Source organism: Trachinotus anak, unplaced genomic scaffold, assembly GCF_046630095.1.
Source record: "Trachinotus anak isolate AG129_WGS33_773 ecotype Australia unplaced genomic scaffold, CSIRO_AGI_Tana_v1 ptg000003l, whole genome shotgun sequence".
Taxonomy (NCBI): Eukaryota; Metazoa; Chordata; class Actinopteri; order Carangiformes; family Carangidae; genus Trachinotus; species Trachinotus anak.
This window is the reverse complement of record NW_027273854.1, coordinates 7,839,593-7,856,283: the sequence shown is the minus strand read 5'-3', so window position 1 is coordinate 7,856,283 and position 16,691 is coordinate 7,839,593. Positions and strand designations below refer to the sequence as shown.

General features: G+C 39.1%; 2 protein-coding genes and 1 long non-coding RNA gene across 9 annotated transcripts in view; 1 reads left to right on the top strand and 2 right to left on the bottom strand.

Annotated features, from left to right (window-relative positions):
- LOC139614194 (uncharacterized) overlaps positions 1–5,563 on the bottom strand; it is a 114,891-nt gene extending 109,328 nt beyond the window's left edge. For all 5 annotated transcript variants that reach the window (XR_011686922.1, XR_011686926.1, XR_011686929.1 and 2 more), the window contains exons 1-2: positions 5,459–5,563; positions 2,088–2,190 (exon numbers count right to left, since the gene is read on the bottom strand). This is a non-coding gene — a long non-coding RNA (uncharacterized lncRNA). The remainder of the gene's footprint in view (positions 1–2,087; positions 2,191–5,458) is intronic.
- An 11-nt stretch (positions 5,564–5,574) lies between these two features.
- Positions 5,575–9,126, top strand: ccdc43 (coiled-coil domain containing 43). The gene is made up of 5 exons (XM_071471364.1): positions 5,575–5,774; positions 6,224–6,317; positions 7,109–7,244; positions 7,451–7,506; positions 8,228–9,126. The coding sequence occupies exons 1-5, from the start codon at positions 5,601–5,603 to the stop codon at positions 8,413–8,415; spliced, it is 648 nt and encodes a 215-aa protein (XP_071327465.1). The 5' UTR covers positions 5,575–5,600; the 3' UTR covers positions 8,416–9,126.
- On the bottom strand, positions 9,118–15,934 carry moto (minamoto). Of its 3 annotated transcripts, none has more exons than XM_071471333.1 (8): positions 15,802–15,933; positions 15,385–15,493; positions 14,042–14,214; positions 13,699–13,803; positions 11,987–13,502; positions 11,322–11,459; positions 10,666–10,843; positions 9,118–10,588 (listed from the first exon to the last, which is right to left on the bottom strand). In XM_071471333.1, the coding sequence occupies exons 2-8, from the start codon at positions 15,445–15,447 to the stop codon at positions 10,398–10,400; spliced, it is 2,364 nt and encodes a 787-aa protein (XP_071327434.1). In that variant the 5' UTR covers positions 15,448–15,493; positions 15,802–15,933; the 3' UTR covers positions 9,118–10,397. The 3 variants fall into 3 exon arrangements, 2 of the variants coding, with proteins under 2 accessions (XP_071327434.1, XP_071327441.1); XM_071471340.1 differs by having other exon boundaries at positions 15,385–15,488; positions 15,802–15,915; XR_011686918.1 differs by having other exon boundaries at positions 10,450–10,588; positions 10,666–10,866; positions 15,802–15,934.
- Positions 15,935–16,691: the final 757 nt, after the last annotated feature.

The window sequence follows — 16,691 nt, the reverse complement described above, 5'->3', positions numbered from 1 at the left end:
AAATATTACCCAAGAAATGAGATCCGTGACCCTGAATACAGAGTGTGAAGCGGCGCCGGGAGCAGGATGGAGACATGGCCTGATTCTGGGCTAAGAGGCATGCCTTATTGGGGGAAGAAGGCCTGGATCCCCTCCCCAAGTGGCATGGCTAAATATTTGCCCTCCTCCACTTGGCTGTCTAGACGCATCCACTCAGCCCCCCTTCCCATCACTCCTCTGTTATGCTCAGAAGCGGCAAGAGCTGGCACGGTCACCCAGGCAGGGCGCCAAACCCACGACAAAAAGTTTCTCCTCACTGTCATAGGTCACGGAGTTCACCAACCTGGGAAGAATGGGCTTCGCATTTTTAAAACCTCTGGGCCACCATTTGGGGAGTCACACACACCAAGCGAGGGACAGGAGGAAAAAAAAACACTGTCAAATGGTCTTTGTGCTTTTCAGTGACTTGGAGAAAGGAACCCTCAGAACTCGACGAGCGGTCTCTCTGGACTTCCCTGAGTCAGTGTTCCATATTCATTACCTTTTTTCCACACTCGCATGGTGGGGTTTTAATTGCCTACAATTCAGACTAAAAGGCAAGAGGAGCAGAGTGAATGCGTCATGCCTCCTGAGAGAGAGAAGTGCGAAGTCCACCACCGGCACACTCAACCTGATAGACGCATAATAAAAGCCCTCATTACACATAACCAGATTATTCCCTCAGCCATCAGCTCAAGTTAATTTTTCCCCTCCGAAGAGACTTGGGCCCCCAACAAACTGATGAACCAGCGCGCATCACTGCTGTGTAGCCACTTAAGTTGAAGTCCAAGTAGCCCTGTGCAGATAATTACACAAGGCAGATAAAACAAATTTCATTTAATGACTGGTCTCCTCTTTATCCATCAGACGTGTGGACTCAAGTCAGAATTGAGTCACTAATCGGATAATTTTAGACTGCACTAGATAAATCAACAAGGACCTACACTTTGGCTTTGATTTCAACACCACTGACTCCTATCTTTACTTGGGTTTAAACCTTTTATCTGAAGTGACTTGACACCGTCCCTGAACCAAACAATTTAAAACAATGCCATGAACAATTACGCCTCCATTCGCAGCTGTTGAGCAAGCAACGACCAGATGCTTTGTATTTAAAAACTGTTTGTAGTGTTTAAAACACTTGTGTGGATTGACACCAGAGAAGCAGTGTTAGACATTTCAATGGATGCAACACTTTTTTTCCTCTGTGAACATGTAACTTCTCATATTGAACACTGTAAATATGAAGCTACAGCCAGCAGCTGGTTAGCTTAGCTTGGCCTTGCTCAATCCAACAGTAACAAAATCCACCTACCAGCACTAAAGCTCAATAAATCTCACATCATATCTTCTTTAATCTATACAAAAAATGAAGTGTAAAAATTTTCTTTCTGTAAAGGACTATTTCTTGGCCGGGAACAGTAACTCTGTGGTATCTCTGCTGGTCGCCTAGCAACTGCCCCCAGCCAAGAAAGAAAAACATTACAAGATAAGCTCCTGGAAAAAATTTACACTATAGTTTTCACACTTTGACGTTTGTATGAATTAAACAATAAGATTTAATATGTTAATCAGTGAGCTTCAGAGGTGCCGGTAGGCAGATTTTGGACACAGCCAGGATAGCTGTGTCTCCCTGTTTCCAGTCTTTGTGCCATGCCAACTGGGTGCTAGCTGCAGCCTTGTCCTCACTGCATGGATATGTACTTTTCTAACATGAAATCACTGAGCCCTTCTCACAATAAATGTAGAGAGGCATTCTTGTCGACCACGATTTCATATGCTTTAATGTGTCTTGCAGAATCAATAAACAATCAGCATTATTTAATAATAACAGCCTCACATTGATGGAGGGATAGCATTAGGTTAATATTACTTCTTTTCTTAAGACAACTGACGTTAAAGGCTACTGTAGTGGTAACATGGAAACTCTCTCTGAAACTGCATGAAAAATTAGTGAGATCACAAGTGTGTATGCATGATTGTGTGTGTTGGGAGAAGAGTAAGGGAATAAAAGTACAACAGAAGTATGGTGCATTAAAATTATTATGTTGTGTTGTCGTTACACTTACTGTTGATAAATACTTTAAACGGCACCAGCGACTTGTCCCTCGTTTTGCGTCCACCCACATGTCATGTCTCACAGGTTGGATCGCTGACGTCATCTACTGTGCACTATGAAATTATGAAAATTAAAGTATTATTAATTAATCACAGACTTTGATAGCAAAATCAATTCTGTTATAAAATATTACATTACTGTAACACTACCATCAGTTTGAGTTCAGTCATAATTAGAGTTAACTGAGATGTTATAAGTGTGAAACCACGTCTCTGCATTTCAAATAAATCAGCTAAAGCTGATTTAACAATTTTATTCATTAGAATAAGCAGAATTTTAAACTTTCAGCTTTGCTGCAGTTGAGGTACCATGTGATGAGGAAGCAAGCTGCTAGAGAAGATGAGGAAACATGCCTGTTACACATGCTGTTTTTTATTGTACTGCACTGCCTGGTTGTTCTGGGCTCTGGTTATATTCTGTCACATTAACGTTGGGATAGAGGATATGTTGACAGAGAGAGGACATTGCACATTGAGACTGTAGGGCTTTTCTAAGGCTGGTGGCATTGGGACATGAAGACAAGTGCATATCTGTGTGTGTGTGTGTGTGTGCGTGTGTATAAGTGGAGGGTTGCCTGTGGAGTGGAGCATGTGGATGCCCACCCACTCAGCCGCCTCGCGGCCCTCGTCATTTCGCATCAATCCACAGCCCCTCAATATAAATAGGACAGGCATCCTAAAGCTATGCAATACTAAGAGAGGCAAAGGCATTACGCACCAACCCTGGGCTCCTCAGCCTGCGATGGGACTATGCCAGCATGTTGTAATGGCAGTTTCCTTCTCACTTAACAAGGCCCAATTTTGGCAGCTATTAAACATAAAATTAATGTACCACTTTGTACAATAATACAAGATTAGTGAGCACCAACAGACATCAATGAAACTGCAACTTTGGAAACCAAAATTCAATTCTGAATTTGAAAATGCGGGGTTTGTTTTTTGGTTTCCTGTGCTGTTACTGGAACTGTCACTCACTGTATACAACTGTATATCCATCAACACCATACTCAAACATCAAGTGATGCCAGTTTTACTTTTGTCATTTTTTCCAATGTGGTAGTCAAATCATGGTTGAAATTACTATCTAATATGGAGCTGAGAAACACATTCTGTGTGTCTTGGTCCAACTTGAAACATCAGCAAAATGCTATTAGCACAGAGCATAGAAGCAAGAGATTGGTGCATCAACTTATCAGTCTGGTTTCACAACTGTTTAAGGGTGTTTGATGAAAGTTAGTCTGAATGTTGCCTGCAGAAAGTACAAAGTGAGCCAAATATTTGAACAAATGTATCCGGGCTGTAAGGAATTAAAGGTGGTGCACTAAAATAGAGAGTACAGTTCCACATGGTAGGTTCCCTGTGGCGTCACAAGCTTCACACTTCATTACTGCAAGGCCAGCGAAGTGTGAAGCCATTATGTGGGAACAGTGGCAAGGGGAGTGTGTGTGTGTTCGGGGCACAACTATGGGGTTCTGTGTGTGTAGGGGGGTTGAGGGGTAGGGGGTGGGGGGACTAATAACCCCTTGCACAAAGTGCTTTCTGGAAGCAGGATCAAGCTATTCACACGGAAACATTGTTTAATATATTCAAACAGCTGGGAGGTGTTGTCTGTTGTCCCTGTGTCAAATGAAGGAGGACGAACAAACAGCTGGCAGGGCATTTTCTTGCTCCACCGCCCTGCTTACGACAATGCTTTAACAAACTGAGTCTGATGCACGTGCATGGAGCAATTTGCAAGGAATCGCACGCTAAATAAGCTCCAAACTACTGTCATGCAACTAAATCTAAGACTCAGCCATATCCTCTGTCTCTATCATAAGACAGGAGTAAACATATCAGTGTCTTCTACCTCCACCCAGTGGCCAAGAGCAGAAAGTCACACTTGTTTATCCTGTTCTTGACAGCAACACATCTGTATTTCATTGCACAGGCAAGGACAGAGGTAATGCAAAAGTTGAATGCTAAAAAAAATGTAGTCTTGAGTGGCTTATTAATGCATGTCTCACCCTTTGAGAAGGTTGTTGCCGCGCTTCATTGGCTCTGAGCTTGAGTTTGAGGAATAGTCTACAATCATCAAAGTTAATCGTCAAAGAAGTGCTCCTCTTACTTAGTGGAAACAAACTGTTTTTCTGTATTTTGGTATGTTGTGATAATTAATATGTTCTGCCAAAGGCCGTTTGACTGCCAGCTGCCCACTGAATTACAAAAGAATAGCTGATTATTTTGAAATCAGCATTTCAATTAGACTAGTACTGGCAAACCTTGTGCTCAAAGCCTACGAGTGAGCGCACAAGTACTTCTGTAAACTGTGGGACAATCGAACATTAATTTTCAATCAAGAACTTTGGGATTCATGGCAATATCCCCGGGCACTTATGTGCCTGCCAACGCTGGGCATTTAGCAGTGATTGAAATTTTGGCTGATGACATTAATTTAACAAGCCAGGCAAGCAGTGTGACAAAGTTACACACAGACATTTTCATTCAAACAGACAGTTGACAAGTATGCTCATAGATTAGAAGCTGTAATTTATCTAATGGGTGGTGCTCTTGAACTGCTTAGATTTACTCTACAGGTGGCAAAATAGGTTCCACAATTCCTTAATGTGACAGGGGCTGCCATCAGAAAGGGGCAGTGGGAAGATGTGTGTATATTAATGTGGTGAGTTGGTAAAAAGAAGAGATGATTACAAGGGACGAGGAGGAGACATAGAGAGAAAAAATATACAAGCAGAACATCATAGAAGAGAAATGGGGAGTGTAAAAAAATTACATATGAGATTGATGAAATGATTTAGTAAAACAGATTGGACTACTTGGATTGATATCATTACACACACACACACAATAGTTAGAGAGTTTACATCAATTTGTTGTGTTGTGGCGATTATCTTTATCAATGCACTAACAGCTGTGAGAATAAGCTTCAAACTTTTTGGTTGAAAATCGTGAAAATTACAGAGGAAATTTAGCTAATTGAGAGACTGTTGTCTCAAGGAGGAATGCATGTCTGAAACGTGCCCTAATGTTTCTGAGTGAGTTAAGATCATTGTACAAGAAAAATAAAGTGTGTGAAATGCATAATGTAATGACTGTGGAAACCGATGTGTCAGAAATGCTGACAATTAAGGAAAAACTGTAGAGGGACATGTCACATGGACATGCAACAAAAACACGAGTTACATAAAGTGTATGAGAGATGAATGTAACAAAAACGCCTTGTCGAGTTGTTTTGTATCAACACTTGACATTTACAAATACACAAACGCTTCAATTTGTATATTAGCTTAATACAAAACCACTGCCAAAATCATTCAATTACCTGGGTCTGGGACGGTTAGCTTGTCGTTTGTATGAAAAAAGCAGGAATATCAAACACCTGCAGGATTTTTTTTTTTTCACCTTTTTTCTCAGGCAGTGACAAAGGACAGCTGCGTGTCACCGAAAGACCCCAAAGGGCCAAGATGGCGGCGCCCGGGACAGACGCCGGGGAGTTTGAAAGGTGGCTAAATGATCGGCTAGACGTGTTAGAGGTGGACCGTGAGGTGTATGGGGCGTACATTTTAGGGGTCCTGCAAGAAGAGGAGAGTGACGAGGAGAAAGAGGACGCGCTTCAAGGGATTTTATCCGCATTTCTGGTGAATATCCAAAGCGGCGTGTCCTGCTCAGCCCCCGAGTCTGTGCGCTCATTTGTCGCTGTCTGTCTTGTCAGCCGGGCGGTACTAAGTTACAACGCTGATGTCAGCTGTCATTTATAGAGCAAGATGTCCACGTTAAACGCAGCAGCGTTTCTTCAGCCAGGGTCCACGCACTACATCTAATTATGCGCGCTGCTCTCTCCCGCTACGCCAAACCCCATTCAAAAATGTGGGATTTTTTTTACTTAGTAGTAGTCTTGAGGAGCAAGGGTTACCCACCGAGCAAAGTACGAGTCGTTACATTTCCTAACAGTGGTTTGACACATTCGGCGTAGAAAAAGTACTGCAGAATCCACGGTGCCATTTGGTAGAGAGGCACGTACTACTAAGAATATGAATTTGTTGAGCTCTTACTTGTAACTAAACTATTACTCGTCCTCTGTGTGCAGGATGAAGATAGCGTGGAAGATGTCTGCAAACAGATCATCAAGCAGTGGACAGAGTGGTGTAGCCGATCAGCAGCCAGAGGAGATGCTGATGATGGTAACTATGTAACTTTGATTCATCTGCATTGAATTGGAGGATGTTTTCCCCCAAGAGACGTTGTCAGTAAGCATACAAATCCGGCTACTCTTAGGGAACAGGTTTTCAAGGTTGGCCGCATCTTGGGAAATCTTGCAGAACAGTACATACGGTAATGTACAGTTATAAATCAATCATAAATCAAGTAAAATAACGACAAATAACAAAAAGCAATAAGACAGTCCTAACCTGCACTAAAAGCTGTACAGTCATATAAGAATATATAATGTAATTATTTCAAAAGGAACCAGTCCCAAGTCAAGCCAGCAGGCTCATCAACTCATTTAAATCTTGACTAAACAGCAAAGACTGCTTGCTACTGAGTCTGTCTTCAATACCAGATAAACATACAGAGGGATTAGCTCTTTGAGCTTTAAATCATTTGCTTTGAGTTTTGGAGGAGAGTGTGCAACGACACTTTGTCTCAGAGAGAGATTAACATTTCCTAAAACAAAAAAACTAAACAAAAACCATTCCTGAGACGACAGAAAGTTTTTGTGCTCTGAAGAAGTGTTTATGCTAAAAAGCAATTTCCACTGAATTGTTTTATCACTATTATTACTGGAAAGAGACTGTTTACTGTCTACAGAACCATAACACTCCAGTTTTAGATGCAAGCCCTCATGGCTCCTCCTGTTAATGTACCTTCATATTGACTGCAAAAAGCAGGTACTATTATAATGAGAGAAAGTACCGAATGTTATTGCGGTTCATTTGCAGTTTGACTATGTTTTGTTGTTCCTTTTCTATAGCTGAGGTCCAGGCCATCGCCAGCATGATAGAAAAACAAGCTCAGATTGTGGTGAAACAGAAGGAGGTGTCCGAGGAGTCCAAGAAAAGGAAAGAAGCCCTTCTTGCTCAATACGCCATTGTATCGGATGAAGAGGAATATCCTTTTTTTGCCAGTTGCAATGCTGGAAGGCCAGTCACACTAGCTAGAGCTAAACACTCAAATTACCAATGTGTATTTGATTGCCTAGCAAGAACATTCATTAACATATTTGAGGGGAAAAAAAGATGGTTAATATTTTATGTTTTCTCATCCAGTGAATGTTTCACTCCGAAACATTCAGTTGTCTCCTTGACAAAAGCACTGAAGCTGAAGAGGAGGAGTCAACAGGTGCACATCACCTCTCAGGGAATGATAAATGTATCCTTTCTATAGCCATATATGATCAGAGATGGTTTAAAATCACATGGAAGTCAGTGTTACCTGTTGAATGGATGGTGCAATAGTTGCATAACCCTGACTACACTACACACTTCCAATCATTTACACCTCCATTTCCAGTTTTTACTGGAGTTTCATCCAGTTCATGTTCAGTGAATAGCCTTAAATGGCACGACAGTCAGCAATAAACTGCTCAAGGTAGAAAAAAAAATAGTTTAGGTTACCAAAAACTAAAAATCTGGTAAATTTCAGGGGTTAAGAAATTGGTTAAAATAGTGTTAATATCAGTTAATGCAAAGAATTCCTGCAGGAGCCCCTGCTGTTAATACACCTTCTGATCATCTTCATTAGAGCAATACTGTGCTGCAGGAGGTAGTACTGTATAATGCTGCCAGAGTGGTGAAAAAAGGCAAGTAACAAAGAGAGACAGATTGGTTAGTCAGGGATTCATCCAACAGCAAGATAATGATCCAAAACAACTGGACGGTGGCTTTACATTAGGGAAGAGAAGGAACACAGTCTCCAGACTCGAACCTCATGGAGCTGATTTGAAATGAACTGGACAGAAGGTGAAACTAGAGCATCCTGCAAGTTCAACACATCTGTCCAACAGTGTTGTGACAAACTGAAAAATATGTAGTAAAAATATTTAGCAGGGTTCATTTGTTCTCATCCAGACATCCTTTACTGAAAGTGTCAGCCCTGTTCAAGAACACCAACGTGGAGGAGGTGCTGAACAGACAAAAGCAAAAGCGAGAACAGGCTCGTGAGGGCGCTCAAAAGAAGAAGGAAATGGACAAGATGCAGCGGGAGAAGGACAAACTCGCCAAACAAGACAGAAAAGAGAAGGAGAAGAAGCGGACACAGAAAGGTGAACGCAAAAGATAAAACCAAGAGAAAGGACACTTTGAATATGGAAAGGTTTTGTTACGAGACAAAATTTAAAAAAAGAAAAAGTCATTGCCTCTTTTTAATTAAAACCTCATTGGCACCTTCAGTATGTGAATGACTTCACCAGACCTTCCTTGTTAATTACTTTCTGCAGCGCCTCCCCTGTAAAGAACAATGTACTGGATGTTGTGCAGGTTCTGATACTGATACAGGAAGGATGTGGTCTAGGGATAACACTGCAAATCTTCATACAATGACGACTGAAATAGTCTTATGTCAGTGACAGACAAATTACTCATTTAAGTCTCTGCTAATATGTTGTTCCAGCGAGTGTGAAACATGCTTCAGCTTAGCTTTGACAGTTACCCTGACATGTCACCTAAAACAAAAATTTAATTGATGATGGTAAAAATGGAGGAACGCTTTCAAAGTAACTCAATCCAAAGAGTTTCTGATATTATCCTCTGTGCCAATATCTTGCAAATGCCTTTCATTTCTGCACAACCTCTAAGTAAAGGCTGATTTTCATGTCAAACATTTTTATTTTCATTTCTTTGCTTTAGGTTTGTTTTCCTATCTATGCATTTTGTGTGAGAATAAGAACAAAGGACTGGTTGCAAAATTATACCTCAAATATGTCATATACCGTGATTTGAATGTTTATGAGGTTCATCATCTTTTTAAAGTAATAAAAAACACTTTCTGCAATTTGGACTGTTTTATTTCAATTTTTTCAGTTTACACATCAAGAAACAAGGAGAAAAAAACATGAACATTAAAATTACAGGGAATAGAACAACCCTACTCATATTCACAAAGCATAGTCAGAGGATTGCTGATAGAGAATAAGTCTACAGGGTAATGCCCATGGCTTGACTTGCTTTGTAATGGATACAAGCTTTGGTCCCTGGTGGACAGTCATTTCAATGATAAAGAGATTTGATAATACTATATGAAAATAATCTGATAAAGTGTGATTAATACATTTAAAATTAAAATGCAGAACATTTAAAGTTTCAGTATCTTTTGTTACAGTTCAAACTTTGACTAAATAGCAGATAAATTAAAGTTTTCTGATTATTACAGTGTTGAATTATTAGAAGACAAATTAAAGTTTCAGACACTAACAAACAAACATTTCAGAAAACATTGTATAATTTAGCACGTGCATTTTAAACGACTGAGTCACCAGACTAAACTGTATCCAGAGAATTATTTTTTAACTCAGCTATGTTACTCAGCTATCACTGATAGGAATCTTACTTGTTAATACTATGTTTTTGAAAAATGTGATTAATATATTTACATTTAAAACACTGAACTTTTTCTTCAGAAGTTTTGAGTACCTTCACTGGTCAAACTTCACCAAATTGCATATGAATAGAACTTTTTTCTGATTAAAGCACATCAAATTTACATAAGACAAACTGAAGCTGCAAAAAAGAATTGGAACATTTCTGAAAAGATTTTAATATTTAGCAAGTTAATGCTAAACAACTGCCCTTATGATTCAATTATTGCTTGGGAATACCCAGAACTGAGGTTCCATTACATTCCAATAAATAAGTAAAACAATGAAGAATTCACTGAAATCTTCCACATAAATAGTGTCTTTAAATAGAACGGTGATGGAGCAAGATTATCATTAATTTGGAAATGACACTAATTAAATGATAAATGAAATGAAGTTAAGATGCAGCAGCATAAATTACAATTCATGCAATTCCTACACGACCAAAGTTGAAGCTCTTTGGTGCCAAAAAATGCAGCCATCATCAAACTTCATATCTCATTCATCTCATATTTTGCAATGATCGATGTGTTGGAGGTAAAATGTCACTATAGACTTCCAGGTGAGTAATACTACAAAACATTTGTTTTTACATGACCCTGTTGCCTGTGGGAAACGTATAAATGGGGAATTGTAGTGTGGATTTTATTTAATCAAAACCTTTAACTCATGCTTGTTGCCTGTTAAATCATAACTTAAAAGAGTATCCCTCAAATGGAGAGAGGTACCCCTCTCTACATGTGGCCTCCTTCTCAACATAGTGGTCCTGCTTTTTCACAGGTTTTGGCAGTGTCATCTGGAGAGCACACCACAGGGCTGTGCGGAGCTTCCTTGTGGTAGCAGCCAGGTCCTTCAATGCGATGACAAGTAGCAGGATGTCTATGAAACCGAAGCAAATTAGGGCTGGCAGCATATCAGATAAGGGAATGTATATGTAACAATGTAATGCGAGTTACCTCTGTCTTCTGTGAAATGAGCTCTCTGCTGCTGGTGTTTGGACATGTTGGCAATCTCCTCCTTGCGTCTTGCCTGGGTGATGCAAATAGCCATGTGATGCCTGCTCAGTGCTGTATGGATGTTGATAGGCAGGGGAATGTTACGCAGACACTCCATTCTGTCCAGAAGGCTTGCCGCCTACAGCACACCAGCACAATCAACTATTACATGGTTGATGAATATCAGCAAATTCAATGATATTAAAAAAAACAAAGGTGATCTACATTATCACATTTAAATTAATGTGAAATCTTTAGAAAAATATTAACTTTTAACCCAAGTCACAAAATGTACAGCCAAAAAACTACTACCAACAAAACTGGACAACAAGGGTTTATATCACCGAGACATTCCAAAAGATTAATTTCTCTCCTTATTGAGGTCCAAGTATGATTTTGTCCTAGTATGATTTGCACAAGATATAAAGGAAATAAGGAAAACTAAAGCAAAATCCATAGGGTTTCATTGTAAGAGGGACAGTGTTTCTCTGTGGTTCTCTCTTCATAGAATTCAAACATGTAAAATAAAGCTGCACACCTTCAGAACATAACAAGGCTGCTGTGACGTAACTCACCTGCAGATGTCAGTATGGAAGCAACTTATTCTGGGGTCTCACCTTTGCCTGCTCTCTGATCTGTTTAACAATGAGGTGGTCAACTCTTGTGGGGTTTGGTGGAGTTTTAGGTATGGTGGTGTTGCTGCTCACTGCTGCAGTCCGTTTCCCAAGAAATGTCTTGGAAAGGATCACCTCTGTCTAAATTAGAAAACAAGTGACAACATGACAATCGAACAAAGCAGTGCTGATACGAACATAAATGTGAAAATCTCCTTTTTTAATCTCCTGCAGACACACTGATCAGACTGCTGCTCCTCTTTTCACATTTACTGACTGCAAGATCCATAAAACCATTATCAGTAAAATAGTAATGATATCAATTTTCTATGTGTGTCTGTGAAAAAGATGGTACAAAAGGTAAATGACAATCTGAAAATGCAACACACTTTCTCTTATCTCTTGAGTTTTTGCCAATACTGATATTAATATTTTCAGTGAAACTGTACAGCACACACAGACATAAACTAAAAATAAAATACTTACAGCTGATCTAATGTTTGAAAGCTAAATTGCTCCATATTAAGAATGTGATGTTTTTGATAAATGACAAACTCTATCGAGCCTTTACTGTTCAATTAATAAAAATCATGTGCTGTGATAGCGATCTTAAAAATCACCCCTCAACATTTTCTACCTAGACACAAAATTATATTTTGAAAGCATACCCTCTTTCTCTCCTTCTCCAAACACCTCCACTGCTCATAACACTCATCCAGGTAGAAGTAAAGCTGGATCATGGGTCCTCCTTGATTCATCACCATTGAAGTTATCATGGCTGAGGCCATGCCATGATAAGTGCTCTCTCCTCCACGGGTCATCATGTCACTGACATAGGACTTGAAAGCTGCAGACTCACTGCCTGACATATCACACATGTCCATGCCAGGAGCACCACTTCCGTAGGGAAGCGTGGGTCTAGAGCTGAAGTTAAAGTTGATGGGAATGCTGGGATGCCCTCTAAAGTCACTTGCAGGATATGTCAGAGGTATGTATTGCTGTGTATTCCCTGAACTGGCCATGCTGTTTTCTCCATCAAATCTCTGAGACTGCATGCCTCCCTGGATGTCAAAGTATGGGTTTTGTGAGAAAACTGGTTTCTTATCTTCCTCTCTCATGTGAGTGTTGGTTAGGGGTCTGGTAGAGAAGCCTTCTCCCAGAAAGCTGGACGTATGCACCATCTTCTTTTCTTTCTGCATCTGTGGCTTGTTCTGTATCTGGCCCTGCTGGATGTGATGCTTTGAATAGTGGTTCATGGTTATGTTCATGTTCTCTCTTTGCATGGTCACCTTGTTTTGGTATTGGTTTGGGAGGTTTACAGATGCAGAGAATGGCTCCGGTTGCTGGAAGTACTCTGTAGTTTGAGAGCTGAAACCAGGTAGATCTTGAAAAGCATCATGTTTAAATGTTTGTTTCCTCACTCCTCCATTTCTTTCTCTCTGCGCTACCCCAAATTCTCCCACCAGCTGTTTTTGGGTCTGCAATGCAGGTGTACTTTGTGTTGATACTGCAGGACTGGTGATTTTCCATTGTTCAACCATGCCGTCTTCATGAAGCATGCCAAATGTCTGTTTGTGCATGTTTGGAAAGTCTCTACGACAAAGGCTATCATGCTCACCAGCCATGAACGACTGCAAACTGCTGACTAGTTGGCTAATGTCTTGTGGCACACACTGCTCATTACTAATGGACCTGGCATTGCTCTGGACATAGAGGTCTTCATAGTAAGGATCAAAGCAAGGACTGTTCATTTCGCTCTGAGGTCGAAAGACATCACTGAAGTCAGGGAAATTATTCACAGGCAGATTAGTTCCTCTGTCTTTGTCAGCTGACGTGTTGTTATATTTGCTTTCTTGTATCTGTGTGTGTGGGTGTGCGTTTCCCATGTTGTGCATTGCTAGACCTGGCGGCAGTTTCTGAGGACGGACGGTGCTGCTGTCTTTGTCTCGATTAGACAAATTAAAAAGCCACTGTTGATTGGTAGCAAGGCCATTGGACTGTTGACAAAACTCCTCAACATCTTTGTCCATTGACTGTCCCTGTGCTTTGCTGACAGCCTCACGGGATGCATAGTTTGGAGGAAAGGTAGGGTTATGTTGTGTTTTAGCCTCTGATTGAAAATATTGTAGAAGTTCTTGTCTCAATGTCTTTGGAGACCAGACAGGATTACATGTAGGCAGGCCCCTAAAAGAAGAATTGAGGATTTCCTTATGTGTTTGTGTTTATATTACTAATACAATACATATAAAACATTTTTCTTTAATTTAGATTAAAAATTACTATTATAATATATTTAATACCATACATATTCAATTTTTATATAAATTATACAAATCATATACCCTAGCCTAGAGGGTGAAAACCTTAAACCTTGACATACCCTTCACTGTAGTAGCTGTCCTGTGAATCTGCTTCATCCAAAATATTTGACACTAGACCCTGCAGATCAGTCTCCCCATCATAATCAGTATTATCAGTGGGTTTCCTTCAAGAAAAGCAAACATGTTGTCAGATTGCACTCTAATTTTCCTTTTTTCTTTGAAAACATTAATTTATAGGATGGCTGACCACTTATTAAACTATTTCTCAATAACAGAATACAATCTAAAACACACACACTGGACAGAACAGCAGTGTGATTGCCAAACACTATTGAAGTACATTTAGGATAGTGCACAAGTGAATATCACACAATTATCCTGAACATAGACAAAACTGAATACCTGCTTTTAATGCTACTCTGGACACAATTGATAAGTTCATAGGGATCATCATGAGCATTGTGAGACCAGGGCATGTAGGATACTGTGTCCTGTTCCTGCAGTGAGACACTTGGGACAGAAATGAAGGGCAATGTTGCACTTCCATTGTTTCCACCACCTGCATTTACACCGACCTGAAAGAGGGAGAATCAAAAGTTAATTTATAAAAATGTATTACTGTTTTTCTTCTTCACACAAGGCCAATCAATGCTAATTAAAAGATTTATTGAAACAACTGTTGTAGCTGCCACAGAGGCTTCACACTATTTTAGAATGCTGCTGAGACAGAATGTAAAAAGGCAAATGAGACAATGAGAGATTAAATGATTAGGTCATTAATTGATTAGTAAATTAGTAGATTATGAATCAGCAGCTATTTTGATAATGGAACAGTCAATTCAATTATAAGGATTTACAGTTTTTCTCTGTTTAATATCATTTTAAACAGGGTTGTAAATAGGGTTATTAACAAGTGACTTTGTTAGATATCACAAAAAGTGATTTTCATTCATTACTGGCATTTCACAGACCATATGGTGAATCCAGATGATAATCAATCTATAATGAAATGATTGTGACTGTAATAAAAAACATTCCTTAACTACATTTCTGCTATGAACTAAGATAAAAAATATGTCAAACAAAAAGTTAGCACAGCAAATTAAACACAGGATTAACCTAAATGATAGATAAAGCAACAGTTTTTCACCACTAATTGAGCGTTTCTATAATATTAACAAAATTAATTTTGCACACAGTATGCAATTTAATTCCTCTTTACAGTCAAACTGGTAAAAAGAATGACCAGAAGGGACAATAAGGCCTACAATTATCCATTATATGAAGACAAATTTGACATTCATATCTCATTTTTTGTCAGTCCTTCCCTGTATGTTACCAGTATATAACAAAAATTTCTAGTCTGTGTTGAGTAACTGAAAGAGCACTGTAGCTAAACTGTACTGACATTTTGCTACACGTCTGGTTATAGTAAAACTCAATTTAACTTGGAGTTTATGAATGTATAATGTCAGCAATTACATGCACAAAACCGTAAATCCTATTAAAACTGTTGAGGTTTACGACAGACAATAACTACTCAATACCTCTGTAAATGAAATTCAAAACTTTGGTATACCTTTTAAGGCCTTCTTTGAAGGAACTGAATTCAACAGACTTAACTACTTTTCATGACCTGACAATACCCAGCAATTGCCTTATCATAAACTCCTAGCAAAGGAAATGTCTTCAAATATGCCATGTCCTATAAAAATATAAGTTATGACCCAAAAACTGTAGCTTACCTGACGCTGGTATGTCGGAAACAGTGAATTTGCGAATGCGCCCTGATGTCCGTCAAATGCCATTCTGAAGTCCCTTGAACTTGAACTGATTCTTTACTCCATTTCTGGCCTTGCAAAAATACAAAGTACTCATTGTTAATAGTTGATATAACCATATAACCATATCCGACAAATATGACCGGGGTGTATAAGTTATAAAGGGACTGCTTTTTCAGAGAAAACAAATGAACTAGCTCGCCGAATTAGCCGTTAGGGGATTAAGCTAGCAAGTTGAGGACGCTAATTTAGCTAATTTCGAGTTAACTTTAGCTCATGTTAAAACTCATTCACTGCCTGTCAAATTTGGCTAACTTCGCCTAAACAACCCAACAAAGTGGTCTGAATAAAATTTATCAGTAAAACACGGAACTAACCTACCTGCTTTAAGTTAAGTAAAGGGAAACTACGGACTTCAACAGTTTTATACTCGGTCAGTACATTATCCTCAAGTGTTCTCATGCCCCCCTCCCCCCTTGCTCGACCCCCACATACGTTCAATCATGAGCGACCTAAGCGCCCATTGGCTGAGCCTGAGGATTCTCATTTTTGGTCCAATTGACGTCAAGCAGAAGATCGGAGCGCATAGCAACACCTGGTGTCACAGCCAGGGTGTAGCAACAGACGGTGCTGTCGTGTCCTGCTTGAGTTTAAATAAAATACATTTATTTTAAAAATTCACATGTACAGTATATATAAGTACTTCTATATTATTTTTTCATATGGAATAAAATCCAACACTATTTTATGTTAAATTTACATTTATAACTACAGACTTGGTAGATTATTGTTGTTTATGGCTTATTAGATGACTTGAGATCCTTTATTTATTACATGAGGATTTTATTATTATTATTATTATTATTATTATTATTATTATTATACTTTTCAATTTTAATGCCATTTTTATTTAACACACTGACTTTCTGTGGCACTTAAAATAGGTGTATCATTTCAAGGATATTCATATATGTTTATTTTTTCACTTAGGTTTAATTGAAGCAGATTAACTTCAAAACAAAGGAATTTCAGTCCATCACCAGCTCATCAGAGAGTACATTTTAGTGAATTACTTAGTATCTAGTATCAAACTACATACATAGAGACTGATTGATTGACATAAAACATATAAAAGCCATAAAATATAAAAGTACATCAGTTGGGAAAGTGTACCTCTGTATGGACATATTAGTTCAAAGGGAGAACTTGAAAGTCTGGTTGGGCCACGCAATCCAGCTGTGTAGTCAAGTTTTACCTTATTAGCAGAAATT

Bases quoted from the DNA above. Each gene is read 5' to 3' on its own strand.
- ccdc43 (XM_071471364.1), top strand. From the start codon at position 5,601: ATGGCGGCGCCCGGGACAGACGCCGGGGAGTTTGAAAGGTGGCTAAAT. The intron at 5,775-6,223 runs GTGAATATCCAA...CTCTGTGTGCAG, and splicing joins GGATTTTATCCGCATTTCTG to GATGAAGATAGCGTGGAAGA. The intron at 7,245-7,450 runs ATATCCTTTTTT...TGACAAAAGCAC, and splicing joins ATTGTATCGGATGAAGAGGA to TGAAGCTGAAGAGGAGGAGT.
- moto (XM_071471333.1), bottom strand. From the start codon at position 15,447: ATGGCATTTGACGGACATCAGGGCGCATTCGCAAATTCACTGTTTCCG. The intron at 13,503-13,698 runs GTATGTCAAGGT...TTCTTCTTTTAG, and splicing joins GACAGCTACTACAGTGAAGG to GGGCCTGCCTACATGTAATC. The intron at 10,589-10,665 runs GTAACTCGCATT...TCGGTTTCATAG, and splicing joins TCATTTCACAGAAGACAGAG to ACATCCTGCTACTTGTCATC.